The 18968-nt window shown below is 42.5% G+C and overlaps 1 protein-coding gene across 5 annotated transcripts in view; it reads left to right on the forward strand.

Annotated features, from left to right (window-relative positions):
• Positions 1 to 3912: 3912 nt before the first annotated feature.
• The window catches only part of OPA1 (OPA1 mitochondrial dynamin like GTPase), an 86890-nt gene continuing 71834 nt past the window's right edge, over positions 3913 to 18968 (forward strand). For 2 of the 5 annotated variants that reach the window (XM_075003943.1, XM_075003945.1), the window contains exons 1-6: positions 3913 to 4080; positions 11099 to 11408; positions 13004 to 13100; positions 14026 to 14133; positions 16172 to 16225; positions 16875 to 16942. In XM_075003943.1, coding sequence (XP_074860044.1) covers positions 4052 to 4080; positions 11099 to 11408; positions 13004 to 13100; positions 14026 to 14133; positions 16172 to 16225; positions 16875 to 16942 — 666 coding nt within the window. In that variant the 5' untranslated portion in view covers positions 3913 to 4051. Of the gene's footprint in view, positions 4081 to 11098; positions 11409 to 13001; positions 13101 to 14025; positions 14134 to 16171; positions 16226 to 16874; positions 16943 to 18968 lie in introns of those variants that run through there. The other 3 variants (XM_075003944.1, XM_075003946.1, XM_075003947.1) reach the window with 2 other exon arrangements.

Below are 18968 nucleotides of genomic sequence, written 5' to 3' on the forward strand. Positions count from 1 at the left end.
TGTAGACGATCCGCGTCCCGCAACATCGAAATAGTGGGGTCCTCCATGGCGGCCATCAGCTGGGGGGTTGAGAGATACTCTCTCTCCAGCCCTTGCGGGGCTCTGTGGTCACCGTGGACAGCAGCCCTTAGCCCAGGGCTTCTGGCTGCTGCTGCTGCAGCTGGGGGTCCGTGCTGCATATACAGGGTCTGCAACTAGTTGTTGGCTCTGTGTATCTTGCACTGTTTAATGAAAGTGTGTCTGGGAGGGGCCCTTTAAGGGAGCGACTTGCTGTTGAGTCCGCCCCGTGACCCTGTCTGCAGCTGTGCCTGGCTCCCTTATTTCGATGTGTGCTACTTTGGCGTGTAGACGTTCCCTCGCTGTGCCTATTTCGATGTTGGGCTGAGCAACGTCGAAGTTGAACATCGACGTTGCCAGCCCTGGAGGACGTGTAGACGTTATTCATCGAAATAGCCTATTTCGATGTCGCAACATCGAAATAAGCTATTTCGAAGTTGGGTGCACGTGTAGACGTAGCCATGGTGTTGTCAGCAGTCACGATGTCATCACAAGCCTCATGATATCTGGCGTTTCTCTTTAAACTCCACTTAGAAAAGTTAATTTTATTACCTGAGAATCTCAACTTTCAATTTTTTTCTCATGCTCATGTTTTGCAGAGGAAATATGGAATAGGAGACGTCTCATGACACTGAAATCAGGAGAAAAATATATAGCACCCCAATGTGCTTTTTTAGAGGCTCAAGATTTTTAAGATAATTTCATAATTTGAGCTCTTTTTTTTCTTCTTTAAATTGGAGCTAGCAAAATTATCACCCATCCTCCCCCTGCATGCCCAGTCTCTGCTACTATTCCGAGCACAGACCCTGGGGACTCCAGAATCAGGAGGCAGTGCAAGGATGTGGCAGAAGTGGCTGAGCCAATGTTCGCTGTGGAATGGAAGCAAATTGCATGCAGAGGGTCCTCACCATGCATGGCTCTAGGGGAAGATTATGCGCCCATGTGTCTATTCCACTGTGTGAGCCCAATCCAATTCCCATTAAAGTCATTAGCAAGATTCCTGTTCCAGTGAAGATTCTGTGGTATGGAGGATTCTTTCTTTGCACTGAAAACAAAGGTAAAGCATAGTAACAGAGAGGAAGCCGTGCTAGTCTATACACTATCAAAACAAAAAGCAGTCAAGTAGCGCTTTAAAGACTAGCAAAATAGTTTATTAGGTGAGCTTTCGTGGGACAGACCCACTTCTTCAGACCATAGCCAGACCAGAACAGACTCAATATTCAAGGTACAGAGAACCAAAAACAGTAAGCAAGGAGGACAAATCAGAAAAAGATAATCCAGGTGAGCAAATCAGAGAGTGGAGGGGTGGGGGGGAAGATCAAGAATTAGATTGAGACAAGTATGCAGACGAGCCCCTATAGTGACTCAGAAAGTTCCCATCACGATTTAAACCATGTGTTAATGTGCTGAATTTGAATATAAAAGTCAGCTCGTCCACTTCTCTTTCTAAAACGGTGCGATAATTTCTCTTCAGTAACGCACATACCTTGAGGTCATTGACAGAATGCCCCATTCCATTAAAATGTTGACTAACTGGTTTGTGGATCTGGAGTGGTTTGATGTCTGTTTTGTTCCCGTTGACCCTTTGTCTAAGGGAGTTAGAAGTCTGTCCAATATACAAAGCATCTGGGCATTGTTGGCACATGATGGCATATATGATGTTAGTAGAGGAGCATGAGAAAGTGCCCAGTTAGAACAAAACACAGTGTTTAATTTTTTTTATTTCTGGCACTCTGACATACTTGTAGTTATAGCTCAACCTAACATGAAACAGGCAACACAGAATTGGATAGAATTTTTCCAGTGACTTCAGATCAGATTTATCAGCTGCAAACATTTTTTGTATTTTGCTGTGTTGTCTATTAGTTTACTGATGCCCTCTACTGTATAAAGTAAATATTACATGTTAGTGGTAAATCTGCACATTTAAGTCTCTCCATAATAATGCTGTTTTCTCATTCATTTCTTTATTGAAATATATATGCACATGTATCAAAGTGTAAGGGTTAAATCAATACATTTTTAAAGCAAAATGTTTTTTTTAAATTAAACAATCCCAAACCAATGTAAAAATAAACAAACTTAAACCAGAAAAAAAAACAAGGCTTAAATTAAAAGGAACCCTTGTGCTTTGCGTCACAGATCAGGACAACTGCACTTATTTTTCTTCTCTGTGGTTCAGCAAACGAATGTGTCCTAGATGTTTTTGGCTCAGGTTCTTGGGCTGAGTGGGGGTATGCAGCTCTCTTCCTTCTGCCCAGGGTATTTCCAGGCTGAACAGCTCCTTGCCTATGCACTGTTATTTCCCAGAGAGATGTAAAACAATACAGATAAAACATTAAGAACCTTATAGGCCAGCTACTGAGTTTACTAGAGATCACCCCCTCCCCGTAGCAAGGACTCTGGTTGGACAGGAATCCTTCAAGCACCACACAGTGATTTTTCCTCTGGTCACATGTTCATAACTTCAGCTCAGAACTAGCAAAACAGTCTGATGGGCTCTAGTCCTTCCAGCTCTTCTTTTCTATGGCTTGTTGAGACTCTCCATGAAACAGGTGCTCTCCACTTGCTGGATCAAAACGATGGCCCTAAATTCATTGTATTGCAGCCTTTTTCTATCACAAGTCCATTCCTTGTCTATTGGTCCCTGGGGAATCCAGTTTGAACCAGTATATGTGGGCCTCCTTCCAGATGGAGTGGAGGTAAGTCTCTGGAGGAGTTACAGCCTGGGTGAATTTGCCCACCCGTTCTCCATTGTTCAGTGGCTTCCCTCCCCCTTGAAATTAAATACAGTCCCTGCTCTATAGTGAAACACAAACGTAATCCAATAAGAAAACAGAGAAGCAGTCAAGTCGCACTTTAAAGACTAACAAAATAATTTATTAGGTGATGAGCTTTGGTGGGACAGACCCACTTCTTCAGACCATAGCCAGACCAGACCAGACTCAATACTTAAGACACAGAGAACCAAAAACAGTAATCAAGGAGGACAAATCAGCAAAAAATGATCAAGGTGAGCAAACCAGAGTAGAGAGGTAGAAGGTGCGGGGGGGGGTTTAAGAATTACATCAAGCCAAGGATGCAAACGAGCCCCTGTAGTGACATTCAATAAGGTTTATTCGGGCTATTGTCATGTGCGTTCTTGTAATCACCCTGTAGCCATTAGTCTGCACCTGCAAAAACAACAAGGACTCCTGCGGGATCCTGAAGACGAACAGACTTATTTGAGCACAAGCCGCTGGGGATGAAGGGGGCTCTCTGCCGCGCAGTGGCCCTGTGCCAGCCAGGAGCAAGGCAGCACCGCAGTCCCCCCAGGGGCAGCACACGGGTGAAGGCGGGGGTACGGCCCGGGTGGCGGCGGCACCTGGCATGCACCGGGGGGGGGCGGTGCACGCGCCCCTCGAGCACGCGGCAGGGCTCCGAGGCAGGGGAGGAGGGTGGCTCCCCAGACAGCCGGCCCGCGCCGCACCCTGCTGTGCGCCGCGGCTCGGCCATGGGGAGTGCGGGGCGGGCCGGGCCGGGGGGCACGCGCCGCCAGGAGGGGGCTGGGCAGGGGCCAGCGTGGGGCACGGGGGGGGCGGGGCTGGGTCACGCCCTGCCCACGCGGGGGTCGGGGGCTCCCCACCTGCGGGCTGAGACGTCACGGCGGCGGGGGAGGGGGTGACGGAGCCGCGAGAGCCCCGCCCCCCTCCCCCGCGGGCGGTGTCAGGGCGGGGCTGGCGGCGCAGCGCCAGAGCGAGCGGGCCTGGCACGGGCAGGCTCCCCGCTCCGCCCCGCCCCGCAGCGGCGCTCAGCCGGGCCCGGAACCTTTCTCCCGGCCGCCAGTTTCCGGCCGGCCCCGCTCGCGGACGGACCGCCGCTTCCCGGAAGCCCCCGCGCTGCCCGCAGAGCCGGGGCGCTGCCTCCGGGCTGACGTGCGCGGGGCTGTGGCGGCGGCCGCCCGGGCGCCGTGGTGCTGAGGCCGAGCCGGGCGCGCCGTGCCCCCGTCCCCAGGATGTGGCGGGCCCGGGCCGCGGCCGTTTGGTGAGCGCGGGAGGCGGCGGGGCTCGCGGGCGGGTTTGGGGCCCAGCACCGCCGGGCCCGTGGGACGCACCTGGGGACAGCCCGGCCCCACGGACGTGCAGGCCTGCGGCGGGAGGGGCCGGGGGCGCGGCAGGCGCAACGCCGGGTGTGTCTGAGCGCCCCGAGCTGCGGCAGTTCTGCCCTGTCCCTTGGGAAGGAGCCGGGGCCCGGGGGAGGCTGAGCCGCCGAGGTCCGTGCGGGCGGTGCAGCGTTCCCGTGCGCCCCCTCCCCTTGCGTGCGCCGCCCAGTGCTGGGCTTGGACTTGGAATGGCGCGTGTCTGAGCCGAGGTTGTCCCCCAGCTTCCAGCTGTGACCTGAGGCGTCCCAGTGATTAGTTCTCCCCCGCCCCCCCATTGTGTGTTGCGCTGGTTTTGTCCACGGTGAATTTCGTGTCTCGAGTGAGCTAGGAACACACCTTACTTAAGTCTCCCTGACGTGCCTCCCGGCTGTTTGTACCTGGCTAATGTCAGTAACCATGCGAGCTGCAGGTTTTGGTACTTCGCTACTCCCTGTCTTCCCCAGGACAATCATATTAACACCACTAGAATTAATGTGCGACCTTAAAGCATCTTGTCATAGCGACGACTGACCGTTTATTCTCACAGTTTGCTAGAGGATGTTGTGAAGACCAGGAATTTAACAGGGTTCGGAGAAGAACTAGATAAATTCATGGCTTATATATCCATCAATACTTATTCTCCAGGTTGGGTAGGAATGGTGCCTCTAGCCTCTGTTTGTCAGAGGGTGGAAATGGGTGATGGGAGGGATCACTTGGTGATTCCCTGTTCTGTTCACTCCTTCTGGGGCATCCAGCATTGGCCACTGTGTGTGCTAGACGGACCTTTGGTCTGACCCAATATGACCATTCTTATGTTGACTTTGACTATGTCTACTCTAGGTAAAGTAAGCTGACCAGTTACACAATTCTAGCTATGGAAATTGCTTAGGTAGACTCGACGTATCTACCCTGGTCTAACTTTGCTGTCTCTAGTGGGGGAGGTCTTACTCCTCACATCTCATGAGGAGTACAGGGGTCAACTTTGACCCCTGAGACATCGATTTCAGGCATCTGTACAAGACATGCAAAATTGAACTCTGGAAGATCGATCCTGTGCGGGTCGATTTTCTGTGGTAATGTAGATGTAGCCCTTATTTCCTGTCTCTTAACTGGCTTTTCATACCAGACAATGCTTTTGTCTTACACCGTGTAATTACCAGGGTTCTTAGGCAGTCATTTCTGAGAAACCTTCTCAAACATCCTTCGGAAGTCTAAATAAATTGTGCCATTTTCGTCTGTAGTTCCATTGCACCTATGGACAAAATCTCACTTGTGTACAAAAATCACACAGAGAAAGATGCAAATGTTAGTCCTCTCCTATCCAGCTTCTTTTTGCATATGGCCACCCCAGGAAGATGCTTACTTTCTACCATTTTGGGGGGTTTTTTTGTACTGTACTTGAGAGATTGATCTTCACCTTAACCACGTCTTGCAAGTATTTTAAAAATATGAAACTACAATCCCTATAGTTATTGTAAAGTTCTCCTTAGTTCTTCTCTTTGCAGAGCTTTAGGTTGCTGGAAAGTGGAAGAGAGAGGTCATCTCTGCTTTACCATTCAGTAGTCCTTCATGAGGTCAGCTCACCCCATGAATTCCTCTACTCTCTGGTTCTGCCCCTAATCCAATAGCTTTCCCTAGTGGTAGCTTGAAGTTAACAAGAGTCTTGAGTGTTTTCAGCTGTCCACTTGATTCTAAAAAAAAAATCGGAAGAAAAACTGACAAATCAAATACATGAACTCAAGAAAGAGGGTGGGGGATGTTAAGTGTCTTGCCTGTGATAATTATGAACATCAAAGGAAAGGAAGCAGTCCTTGTAACGTGTGAGATAATTGCTGTCTTTGTTCATGCCAAGTGTAAATTATGTCAAATTTGAATATGAACCCCAGTGCACAAACTTCCTCATGTAATTATGTTTTTAAAGTCTCTTTGTTGTAGGATGCATGTTCTCAGGTCTTTAACAGAATAGCCAACTCCATTGAAATGCTCACTGACAGACTTATGTGTATTGAGATTCCTAATGTCTGCTCTGTGTCCATTCATTCTTAAACGAAGAGTTTGCCCAATTTGTTAGATGTACAATGTAGAGGGGCATTGCTGGCACATGATGGCATATATAATATTGGTTGAGGTACCTGAGAATGAGCCCCTCATCTTGTAACAAATGTTGTTAGGCCCGGTGATGGTATCCTCAGAATAAATATGTGGACAAATTTGGCAACAGGGTTTGTTGCAAGGAAACGTTCCAGGATTCGTATTGCTGTTGTGTAGTCTGTGATTGCTAGTGAGAATGTCTGACTCATTATCGAGTGACTGCCAAGGACAAGAGGAAGGGCTAGAATACAGTAGTTGCTAAAGTGGCAACCAGGAATATGCCAACAGTAGAGCTGGCTGGGAACTAGAAAGCCAACATTTATAATGAAATGAGTATTCAGAAGAAAAAGTTTATATATTTTGTAATAGATACAATATACACTGTATATATACAACTATCTAAATGTAACATACCGTTAAAATTATTATTGTAATATAAATGTTAAAATTAATCGAAACAATACTATTGAAACTAAACATTTCAACTTCTTCCCACTAAAAACCTTTGTCAATCAATACGTTTTGACAAAGCTGCATTTTTGGATGCCTTGTTTTGTTGAGAACGTTTTGACCAGCTCTGGCTAAAGTATGTGACACCTCAGGGGGATAATAAAGATCTTAGCATATCACTGGAATGTGCTCTTATTTTAATGAGAAGTGGCATGAACTTCTTATGTACATTTTAAAGCAGAAGAGATCTGATACTGTAGACATTATTCAAATGACAATATAATTGTCAGCTAAGTTCTAGTTGCTGTGCTATCTAAAGAAATGCACCTTGAATATAAGGAAAAAATAAAGGTCAGGATAAAAAACTAGATTTAAAATAAAAATCACCCAGTGATTTTGTTGTTGTTGTTGTTGTTGCAAAAATAGGGTTTTATCAGTTATCCCGTTAAGCTGGGTTCAAACTACCAGCTTGAAGTGGGCATCACATGACTACTATGTTTCTTTCTCTGCTGGAAAACAAAAAAACGACAAGAAGTCCTGTGGTACCTTATAGACTAACAGATTTACTGGAGCACAAGCTTTTGTGGGCAAAGACCCACTTCATCAGACTGCATCTTTGATTTTTGCCCACTAAAGCTTACGTCCCAATAAATCTGTTAGTCTATAAGATGCCACGGGACTTCTCGTTTTTGCGGATACGGGTTAATATGGCTGCTCCTCTGATAAATATTTCTGTGCAGCTTTCTAGTTCCCAACCAGCTCTATTGTTAGTGTATTCCCAGTTGCTATTTCAGCAAATACTGGATTTCAGAAAATGAAAGAGTTAGTGCAATTATGAGCTTCCTTATATACTGACCATACTCTTCTCAGTTGTTAGCTTCTAAAGCAGAAGGAATCAGTGTTTCTGGTGCTGTGGTGATCTAGCCCATGCTGAAAGTACTTTCATGAATAATTATGAAATCAACGTTTCTGTTAAAGCCTTAACTGATGAGTTTTAATCCTCTTGTGTTTTAATTTCAAGGCAGTGATGGTTGGAAGGGCTTATGGGCTCCTATTGTTTGTGGTCCATGTCTCTTCCTAGGTGACTGACTAATAAATTAAGAAGTTGTGGCCCTGTAATTTAGAGTAGAAATAATTGCAGGATGTTTCTTTTCAAGCATACTGATTTTTAGGGACTGTTGGTTTTTGCAACACAACTCCAGAGATGCATTTTTTTTTTAAAAAGCATTTAGGGATCCTCATTGAGAGTTCTGTGCATGAAGTGTCTGAAGGACTGAGACCATAAGGAAGAAAACACTTTCATATATGTTTTGTTCCAGCCTTTTAATCTCAATGCAGCCATAAAAGATCAATTTCAGGCTCAAAGGTCCTTTTGCACTTCTTTTTTTCCAATGTCATGTGAGTGAGTGGTAGTGAAATGTCATAGCTTCAGTAAGAACATGTCCATGAAAGGAGAAGAATATCAAATGTTTCTTGTCCAGAATAATGTGTTGGCATATGATCATAGGATCATAGAACAATAGAGCTGGAAGAGACCTAAAAAAAGCCATTGAGTCCAGCCCCCTGCTCTAAGCAGGGCCAAGCCCATCAGATCAGCCCAGCCAGGGCTTTGTTGAGGCAAGACTTAAACACCTCCAGGGATGGAGACTCCACTATTTCCCTGGGTAGACCATTCCAATGCTTCACCACCCTCCTAGTGAAAAAGTGTTTCCTAATGTTCAACTTGGACCTTCCCAACCGCAACTTGAGACCATTGTTCCATGTTCTGCCATCCGTGACCACTGTGAACAGCCTCTCTCCAGCCTCTTTGCAACCTCCCTTCAGTAAGTTGAAGGCTGTTATCAAGTTCCCCCATCAGTCTTCTCTTCTGCAGGCTAAACAGACCCAATTCCCTCAATCTTTCTTGACAAGTCATATGCTCCAGCCCCCTAATTATTTTGGTTGCCCTCCGCTGGACCCTCTCCAGTGTATCCACATCCTTCCTATAATTGGGGGCCCAGAACTGGACACAGTACTCCAGATGCAGCCTCACCAAAGCTGAATAAAGAGGAACAATCACTTCTTTGGATCTACTGGCAGCGCTCCTCTTGATGCAACCTAATATGCCATTAGCTTTCTTGGCTACAACGGCACACTGTTGACTCGTCCAGCTTCTTGTCGACTGCAACTTCCAGGTCCTTTTCTGCAGAACTACTACCGAGCCAGTCGGACCCCGGCCTGTAACAATGCTTGGGATTCTTCTAGCCCAAGTGGAGGACTCTGCACTTGCACTTATTGAACTTCATCAGATTTCTTGTAGCTCAGTCTTTCAATTTGTGGAAGCCACTCTGGACCCTATCCCTACACTCCAGCTTATCTACCCCCCCTAGCTTAGTGTCATCCTCAAACTTGCTGAGGGTGCAATCCAACCCCTCATCCAGGTCATTGATAAATATGTTGAACAGAACAGGACACAGAACCGAGCCTTGGGGCACTCCACTAGAAACCGACTGCCATCCCGACATTGACCCATTGATCACTACCCATGGACCCGACCTTCTAGCCAGCTTTCTATCCGTCGTACCATCCACTTATCCAATCCACATTCCTTTAATTTGCTGACAAGAATATTGTGGGAGAACGTATCAAAAGCTTTGCTAAAGTCGAGATAAATCACATCCATTGATTTTCCCCTATCCACAGAGCCAGTTATCTCATCGTAGAAACTAATCAGGTTGGTCAGGCATGACTTACCCTTCATGAATCCATGCTGACTATTCCTGACCACTTTCCCCTCCTCCAAGTGCCTCAAAATGACTTACTTGAGGAGCCTCTCCATGATTTTTCCAGGGACTGATGTAAGACTGACCAGCCTATAGTTCCCTGGATCATCCTTCTTCACTTTTTTAAAGATGGGCACTACATTTGCCTTTTTCCAGTCGTCCAGGATCTCTCCCGATCTCCACAACTTTTCAAAGATAACGGCCAAGGGCTTGTGAACAACATACACCAACTCCCTCAGAACCCTCAGATGAATTAGGTCCGGGCCCATGGATTTATGTATGTTGAGCTTTTTTTAGATAGCTCCTAACCTGTTCTTTCCCCACCAAAGGCTGTCCACCTTCATCCCACAAGGTATAACATATCGCATTAGTCCGGGAGCTGTCCTTGTCCATGATAAATGTAACTAATTCATCCCCACTGTTCAGAGAACTAGGTAGGTTAGTAGGAAAGGAGGTGGAGGAGAGGAGAACATGTGTTGTTATAAAAGCCTGGAAGAATAGCCGGGAAAGCAGATTTAAAAAAAATTTCAAAAATTTAAAGAAAGATTAATATGTAAAAGTAGGAGGAAATACATAAAAGGATTTTTAGGTAAATGTAAAAATGTCAGTGTGGATCTTTGATGCTTTCTGATTTAAAATATGTTAATATTAGTTCCTTTGGTGTTGCGAAGAGAAGAGCCAGTGATTCCATTGCTGGGAGATTAGGCATTTCTGCTGTTCTCTGTCTGTTCAAATGGAAAACACTAAATGGAGTTTAGAATCCCAAAGACGGCTGTGAATAAAAAAGGGGTGGTTTCCAGAATTTTAGGATCATTCAGATTTTGGATTATTATAAGTAATGTGTTTAATTTTTATTGCTGCTAATATAGTCAGATTGGACAAGTACAAAAGGAGTCGTTCCATGAAAAGTTTTCTGCTCTTCCCTGATCTAGAAAAACAGTGTGTGAAACTCAAATTGTTCAAAATGAAATTTCTAGACTGAATGTCTTCCTGAAGTTAAATTATTCTTGCAAAATCTTAGGCTGAAATGTCCAATGTCCAATAATGAGCATAGGATAAAATAACTTATTTTTCCCATGTTTAATTTTAAAAAAATAACCATTTTGTTGAAAAACTGTAGCGCACAAAAGTATGTGATCAGGTAATTAAAACTATCATAATGCCTATTCACAAGAGGCTGAATTAAGATAAACATTAGAAAATGTCATTCTGTGCAAAGTGCTTGATTTTGTGATCTTAACAACAGTCTTTTAATGTAGAGTTTTTGAATCCAGTTTTGTGTTTGGTTAATAGTTAGTCTCTGTTATATGTATCTTGTGAAAAGATTTTTCTTTTGTAAGGCAGCAGTAGAAAATGGTAGCCGTGTTCTTATATGGACTTCCTACTCTGTCTTGTGTGCATACCACAGAAATATGGGTACATGTTTTTATTTGTGTAACTCAATGCATTTATATTCAATATGATTTATACCTATTTATGTACTATATGTAAAGTAAAACACATTCCCATGCACATTTCGCATGCTGAAGGTAGAATACAGGACTATTTGGACAGAAGGTGTTTTGAGTAGAGTTGCCACACAATTTTAATTTGCTACTTTGTTTCTTTTTTCTTTCAGTGTTGTCTGCCAACGTTTAGCAAATAACAGCTATGGACTAAAAGCAAAACCACCACTGCAAAAATTGCACCTTGTTTCCCGAAGTATTCATCATCCCCATTATCCAAATCCAAAGTTTCCATTAAGGATATCACTTCAGCATTTCTCCTCTCTTAATCATCTTCCTTTACGGAAAGCCAAATTTTTATCTTTAAAGTATGGATATCCGCCCCATAGGAATTTCTGGCTAGCTAGACTGACTTCAAGACTTCTAAAACTTCGTTATCTTATATTAGGATCTGCTGTTGGTGGTGGCTATACAGCAAAAAAGGTATGTATTCAAAGAATCTGTTTTATATGTTGTTTTATACGCATTTCAGTTTAGTATTTCTTGCTGTAATCTCTAAACTGTATAGTCATTTCAACTGTGTCTACACTGAGCCGTAGTGCTGGCAGCTTGATTTTTTTCAGGCATAAGGGGCTGCTGACAAAGTGGGGTTTTGCTGGCAGAACCATGGAACCATGTGTACACTGCTTGTTTTCTGCCTGCCGCAGCCTCTGTTGGCAGGGCGATCTTGCATGAATACACAAATTGGTCATGTGCGTATGCAAATGACCAGTCATTTGCATTTTCGGAGCCCTCCTTTGCGTTATGCTGCTGACAGCATGGCTCAGTGTACATGCAGCCTTGATCAGATAAAGACAATGGAGAGCAATATTTGAGTTTACGGCATTTGAATCTCTCTTGGGCGGCCACCCCAGTGCTCTGCTTCCCGGGAACACTGGTGGAAAGTGTGATGTTAGAGGGAGATATGTTATTTCAATTACCACAACAGTTTTATTGGACAGTAATCAGATTGAGTTTTATTGACTTTTAGAAACAACAAGTCCTGTGGCGCCTTATAGAGTAATAGGTATTTGGGGTTTTGTGGGCAAAGACCCACTTCATCAGATGCATGAGTAGGGGGAGGGGTTTCAGAGGCGGATTTAAAGAGGGAGTCTCAGTAAAGGGAGGGCCAGAGTTTATTCAGTCAGGATGGATGTGGCCCATTAGTGGCAGTTAATGTGGAGTTGTGAACATCGGGAGGAGAAATGAAGTCAGTTCAGTCAGGGGGGATGTAGCCCATTGTTAGTTGCTCATGTGGAGGTGCGAACATCAAGAGCGGAGAATTTACACTGACCAAAATGGACAGTCTCTATCTAAAAAAATAAATGGACATAAATCGGACCTCAGGAAAGGAACATACAAAAACCTGTAGGAGAACACACCAATCTCCCTGGACACTCAGTAACAGATTTAAAAGTAGCAGTCCTACAACAAAAAACATTTCAAAAATAAAATACAAAGCAAAATTTCAGAGCTGCAATTCATTTGCAAATATGACTCAATCAACCAAGGACTGAACAGAGACTGGGAGTGGCTGGCCCACTACAAAAGCAGTTTCTCTGCTCTTGATGTTCACAACTCCACATTAGCAACTGACAATGGGCTACATCCCCCGAACTGAACTGACTTGATTTCTCCTCTCTTAATGTGCACAACTCCACATTAACTGCCGATTAAGGGTCATCCACCCTGGTTGAATGGACCTTGTCAGCTCTGGCCCTCCGCTTTACTAAGACTCCCTCTTTAAATCCTCCTCTGAAACCCCACTGCTCACACATCTGGCAAAGTGAGTCTTTGCCCATGAAAGCTTATGCTCCAAAATACCTGTTTGTCTGTAAGGTGCCACAGGACTTCTTGTTGTTTTTGAAGATACAGACTAACTTGGCTACTGCTCTTTTACTTGACTGTTAGGTACATGCTCTGTAACTGTGTCACAAAGCCAATTTGTAAGAGGATAGGATAGTAAAATGTAGATAAATTCTTTCAAGTAGAACATATATATGCTTCTCTTATGACATTTTTTTCTCTTTTCATGTTAGACATATGATCAATGGAAGGAGATGCTGCCTGATCTCAGTGACTATAAGTGGATTATTCCTGACTTCATTTGGGAGCTTGATGAACACATTGACTTTGGTATCTCAAAAGTTAAAATATGTTTTGACTGCTAAAGATCAGCATGCACCAAATGGAGATTTAAGAACACAGGTGTTTAGAAGCTGATTGCTTCTATAGAAATGTTTCATATCATGATTTTAATAAGACACGCACTATGGTGTGAGTCTTAGGCAGGCACCTGCAGCTTGTGTGCATTGTAAGAGGGAGAGATCACGTAACATTTGATGGTGATTAATCACCTGTCCTTCCCATAGGTGCATTGCTTGAGACTAGGCAAAAAAAACCCCTAAGTATTCCATAATTCAATCATACGTGCTCTGTGATGATATTTAAAATATACTGTCCACCTGAAATGCCATTATTTGGGGCACAGGGGGCAGGTGTTCATTTGTTGCTTTTCTCTTAAGAAAAGAAGTCAAAGTAACAGCAGCTGCAACATTTTTCTCAGGGAACTCCTTCAGTTTTTTAGTTTGTGTTTTTCTTTTTTTGGTGTGCATATTTATTTATTTATTTATTTATTTATGGCATTGAAGTGCCTGGTTTTATGAGTGTTTATCTTTCCGTTTGCAGTGTGAAATATTTGTACCAAAAAAAAGGAGGGCGGGGGGGTGCTACCCGGCTGAATATGTAGAAGGAACTATGAAACTCCCTGTCCATAAAATGCTGTTGAATGCACCAAATAAACAAATTGAAAAGTATGCCAATATTGTCTTTGAAATGTTTGTTATAATAATTATGTTGTAAAGATGCTCTTTCTCACTGTCAAACATACAGAGAAACATAAACAAATGTTAAAATATACAAAGAATCATTTTGATTCCTGAGAAAGAAAAATAGAATAAGCATGTGAATGCACTTAAATTTTTGGATGATTACTAGATTAACAGTGTAAACTATTCATGCCTATTATAAAATCAAACATTTGTGTATTCTTTTTCTCCAGAAAAACTTTTCAAGGCTCTTCCTGATGCAGAAGATCTTGCCAAACTTGTACCCGACTTTGACAAGATTGGAGAGAGCTTCATTTCTCTGAAGGGCTTTTTCTCACCTGGTGAGAACAGGTTTTCATCTTTTGTTTTACTTATGAGCACATGTATTGTTATGAGTTCACAAACATGTTTTTAACAAAGAAAAATGTCTTTGGAAATTGTGCACCATTCTACAAATACCTCGTGTTTTTAAAAATAAATTGTGGTTACAAACGTGGTGAGAACTGAGAGGTTTGAAACTGAACAGAGAACTGTTGAATGGCAGTCACACTAAAGGCAAATTTGTAACGTAAATGTTTCGTGGAAGTGTGGATCCTTGAGCTTATTCGCTGACAGAGGTGATGAGAGAAATCAAGCCAGTCCCCTTCAACAATATATCACTGTGCTCATGAGAGGCAGGAAAATAGTTTTGTATTAAGGAAGTATGCTTCAGGAATTGTATGGTGATATTTTTAAATTACCAAATTATCTCCATTTGTACTAGGTGTAGCATTGAGTAGATGCAGAAAATTTGTGATTGTCTTAATAATCTGTCAGAGGCTGAGCTGGCAATTTTGTACATAAACAAAACTCTGACGTTAATTGGGGGGAGCAGGGGAGAGTTTGCCTGTGTAAGGACTACAAGACAGGCTGAATCATGAGTGAACTCTAAAACCCAGCTGCCCCACAGAACAGGGATGACCATATTATCAATTCACACACCCTATTGATTGTCTCTACTCTACTGAATTTAGTCCCTAACCATTTTTTCATTTTCTAAAAATCTATTCTGGCAATGAAAATTAATAGACTTTAAGGTCAGAAAGGATCACTGTGGTCGTAAGTGTTGGTTCCTTCTGGCCACTAGACTCTAGGGCTAGGTCTACACTAGAGAGTTTTGTCAACAGAAGGGGCCTTCTGTCGACACAACTCAGGGAGTGTCTGCATGCTTAAAGCATTCTGTTGACAGATTCTCGACAGAACTCTGCATTTGCCTCAACAGTATTATCCCTCAAAAATTTGAGCCATAACACTCTGTTGCCAGCGTACTGTTGACAGACGTGCAATGTAGATGCTTCTTTCGACAGAGAGGGCTTCCCGTTGCCTGGCTGCCCTCTTTGCAGAGCTGCCGTTCTGCTTTCTGGCATCAAAGGGCAGTGCAGTTTGGGAGTTCTGTCAACAGAGCAAGTTGTGTGTAGATGCAATCTATTGACAGAGGTTCTGTCAAGATTTCCCTGTCGACAGTTACTTCTGTCGACAGATTCTTCTATTGTAGACATAACCTGTGAATCTAGTGTGACTTACTGTGTAGACATTTATGCAGACATTCCTTTAGTGGAAGGAACTATTTTGTGCTACACAAGTGAAGCATTATCAGCCCTCCTAAACTTGTGGCTGAACTCAAGATTATCTTTTTAGAAACACATTTAATCTTGATTTTAATACAGCATATTGTAAATATAGCTGGAGGTACAAAGAGGTAGCTGTACATAGATAAAAGCTTCATAGCGACCACATTTTTTGTTGGTGTTTGAAAACATTGTAACTGTTCTAGTTCTATTGCATTTTCATAACAAGTTTACTTGCATTGTGTACAACAGAATTGTTCTATGCAAGGAATGTGTGTATTTTAAAAGTGTGTTTTTTCTCCTGGGACTAGCCAGTACTGAGTTCCGGTACTTCAGCAGCCCCAGACACGGTATTGGTGTGGTGGTGGCGGGAGGGGGGCAAGGGCAAGGAGCCAGCTGAGTGCAGACTTTTTTTTTTTTTTTTTTTTAAAAGGTAGTGTATTTTAATATTATTGGAAAACATAATATATCCAAAAACCATGTGCAGAAACTCTAAATGGGATTTGAGTGTAAAGGTGATGAGAAGGGCCGTATCAGAAACCAAAGACTCCTATGTATTGAGGTGTTCGTGACTGGAATGTAATTTGGACTTTGGTGTGACTTGTTATCCATTATCCATTTTAGCTGCTTTTGTCAGTGTACCAAGTTTGGCATATTTGCTGTTATGACTGCTCAGTCCCTCAGCTCTGAGACTGAAATCCCTCACATCTTTGTTTTGCCATTTGTTTGTATTTATAATTTTTATTTCCCCTTTTTTGCTGGTTTTTCACAGGTTACAATTTGGTTAGTGAAGTCATAGGAGCTTCTGATCTGCTTCTCTTGTTAGGTGTGTAAAAAGTCCTTTTTACTGCCCTTAACATGCCTCTTTAAAATTTACTTAAACAGTGATAACACTAAAAAGGGAGTGAATAACAGTAAAAATGCAGTTCGTTGCTGCAATATAATCTTGAATTAAAAAGATTTTATAATTAATTTAAAAAACTCAGTTCCCAAGAACAGTAAGTCAATGGCTCACTGTCCAAACGCTAAACAAATGCCCATAGTTCAGACCTTTTTCAGAAGTTTGACCAGAAGAAAAATCTTTACACTCTGTTGGGGCTGTTTTGTGTTTCTCAACACAAATAATGATGTAACATATGTTCCATCACTTGATGTCTAGCACATGCAGTCATTTCATCAGCAAAAATGTCTTCAGAACCAAATGGTTTAGCTAATATTTCCTGTTATCTTTTAATAGCAGCACGTTCAGTTAGAGTTGGATACTAGACTGGTATAGACCAACAAATCAGTTTTAAGCTGCTTCTATGCTTATTTACAATAATGTGTAGAACGATTGCAACTTCAGAAAGATTATTTGTATGGTGAATACTTGGGTACTGGGTTGTTCTAAAAACTGGACCTCCTATTACACTTAGTTTTGGGTTTTAAACAGGGTACTAAGACATTTCAGTAAGTTTCTTAAATTTATTTCCTAGGTTCCCAGGGAGAAACAGCATTCAGAGCTACAGACCCAGGATATGAAAATGACAAACAATACAAAAAGGTATATTTACAGATGATAATTAGTCATTCAGTCACAAAGCTTCATAAAAGATTAAAATCTGTGTGCTTTCTGTAGGAGTTAGATTTTTTTAAAAAAGCACTTTAGTAACAAACTATGGATTTGTATTTAAATATGCTTGAAAGAACTGCAGTTGTTTAGTGTATTGTAGTTTATAACAGCTACACTAACAGTTACAGTGTTTTGTGTGGAAGGAGGCAGTGATGTAAAGTCTTTAAACCTTCTTTCAGAATGATATTCCCTAAAGCAGGGGTCAGCAACCTTTCTGAGGTGATACTTCTTAAAATCGCTAATAGTCCTACTTACAATAGTTTCATTAATAAATAAAGATGCAGAACTTTACTGTGTAGGTGGTGGTTGGCAGCATTAGTTGGTCTTTGCTAATCCACAGGCAGCCTGGCTTTGAGCAAACTCCCGGCTACAAGGGGTAGGAGGGGCAGTGCTGAGTTCCCGCCTCACGTGCCGATGAAAATTGGCTTTCATGCAACTCTTGGCACATGTGCCAGGTATTGCTGATCCCTTCTCTGAAGACTTGGGTCATAACAGGCATGTTATTGAAGTCATTCTGTATTCATTTTGAATTTGTATACAGCCTGATCCTGCCAACACTTACTGCTTGTGACTGTGATAGTGTTGGCTGGTTCAAGCCTTAATATAAAACCTGAAAATGCTGCATGCACGAGCTTTAGTTGTATGTCTTAAAGTATTGCATTTTATAACCCTTTTCCATTTAAATACTATGTATCAAATTTTGGGTTTAATTCTTTTCCTGCTCAAAGGCTAATGCGGGAGTTGCTTTTATGGCCTGCTCGCTTCTTTTTTGTCCTAGAAGATGACTTTGCTGCATGAATGTGCTATTGGCTGGTTAATAAAATTTATTAGCATGTATTTTCAACTTTTGCCTTGCCAGTGATGAAAGCAAAATTTAATATTCCATACTTGTTTGTAGATCACATATCTTATTTTTATTAGTGCTGTTGGATAGTAATTCTGTGCTCTTATAAAAATGTAACAGTAGGGATATATTACTGACCACCTGACCAAGATGGTGATAGTGACTATGGAATGCTATGAAAAGAGATTAGAAAGGCTATCAAAATAAAAAGTTCAGTAATAAGGGGGAGTTTCAGTTGTCCTGATATTGACTGGGTACACATCACCTCAGGACAGAACCACAGAGATAAAATTTCTTAATGCCTTAAAAGTGGAGCAGTCTTAAGTGGAGCTCAGGATCTGATTTGAGTTAAATATAAGTGGTCTGCTTGGAAATAGTAATCACAGTGTAATAAAACTTAACGTCACTGTGGTGGGGAAAACACTTCTGCAACCCAACACTGTGGCATTTAATTTCAGACAGGGGAACTACACAAAAATTAGGAGGTTACTTAAACAAAAATTAAAAGGTCCAGTGCCAAAAGTAAAATCCTTGCAAGCTGCATGGAAACTTTTCAGACACCATAGTGGAGTCCCGTTATGCGTATACCCCCACATTTAAAAAAAAAAACAAAACAAAAAAACCCCACAGTAAGAAAATCAAAAGGATGATGCCTTGGCTTAACAGCTAGATAAAGGAACAGTGAAAAGTAAAAAGGCATTGTTTAAAAAGTGGAAGTTAAATCTCAATGAGGAACATAGAAAGGAGTATATAAACTGTCAGGTAAAGTGTAAAAATATAGTAAGTATAGTGAGGAGGGCTTTAAACTAGGTTCGACGGGGGCAGGGGAGCAAAGCCTGCAGGTAAGTGGAGAGCATGGATACTTGGGAGATGAACTTGAAATGGGCGGGAGTATGGGCTACACTGGGAGAGTAAATAGAAGGCCAGGGCAAAACTGGGAGGCAAGACCAAATCAATGTCTGAGATGCCTATATACAAATGCAAGAAGTATGGGAAATAAACAAGAAGAATTGGAAGTACTAATAAATGAATACAGCTATGATATCGTTGGCATCACAGAAACTTGGTGGGTAATACTCATGATTGGAATGTTAGTATTGAAGGGTACAGCCT

Source organism: Carettochelys insculpta, chromosome 10 (genome assembly GCF_033958435.1).
Source record: "Carettochelys insculpta isolate YL-2023 chromosome 10, ASM3395843v1, whole genome shotgun sequence".
Classification (NCBI taxonomy): domain Eukaryota; kingdom Metazoa; phylum Chordata; order Testudines; family Carettochelyidae; genus Carettochelys; species Carettochelys insculpta.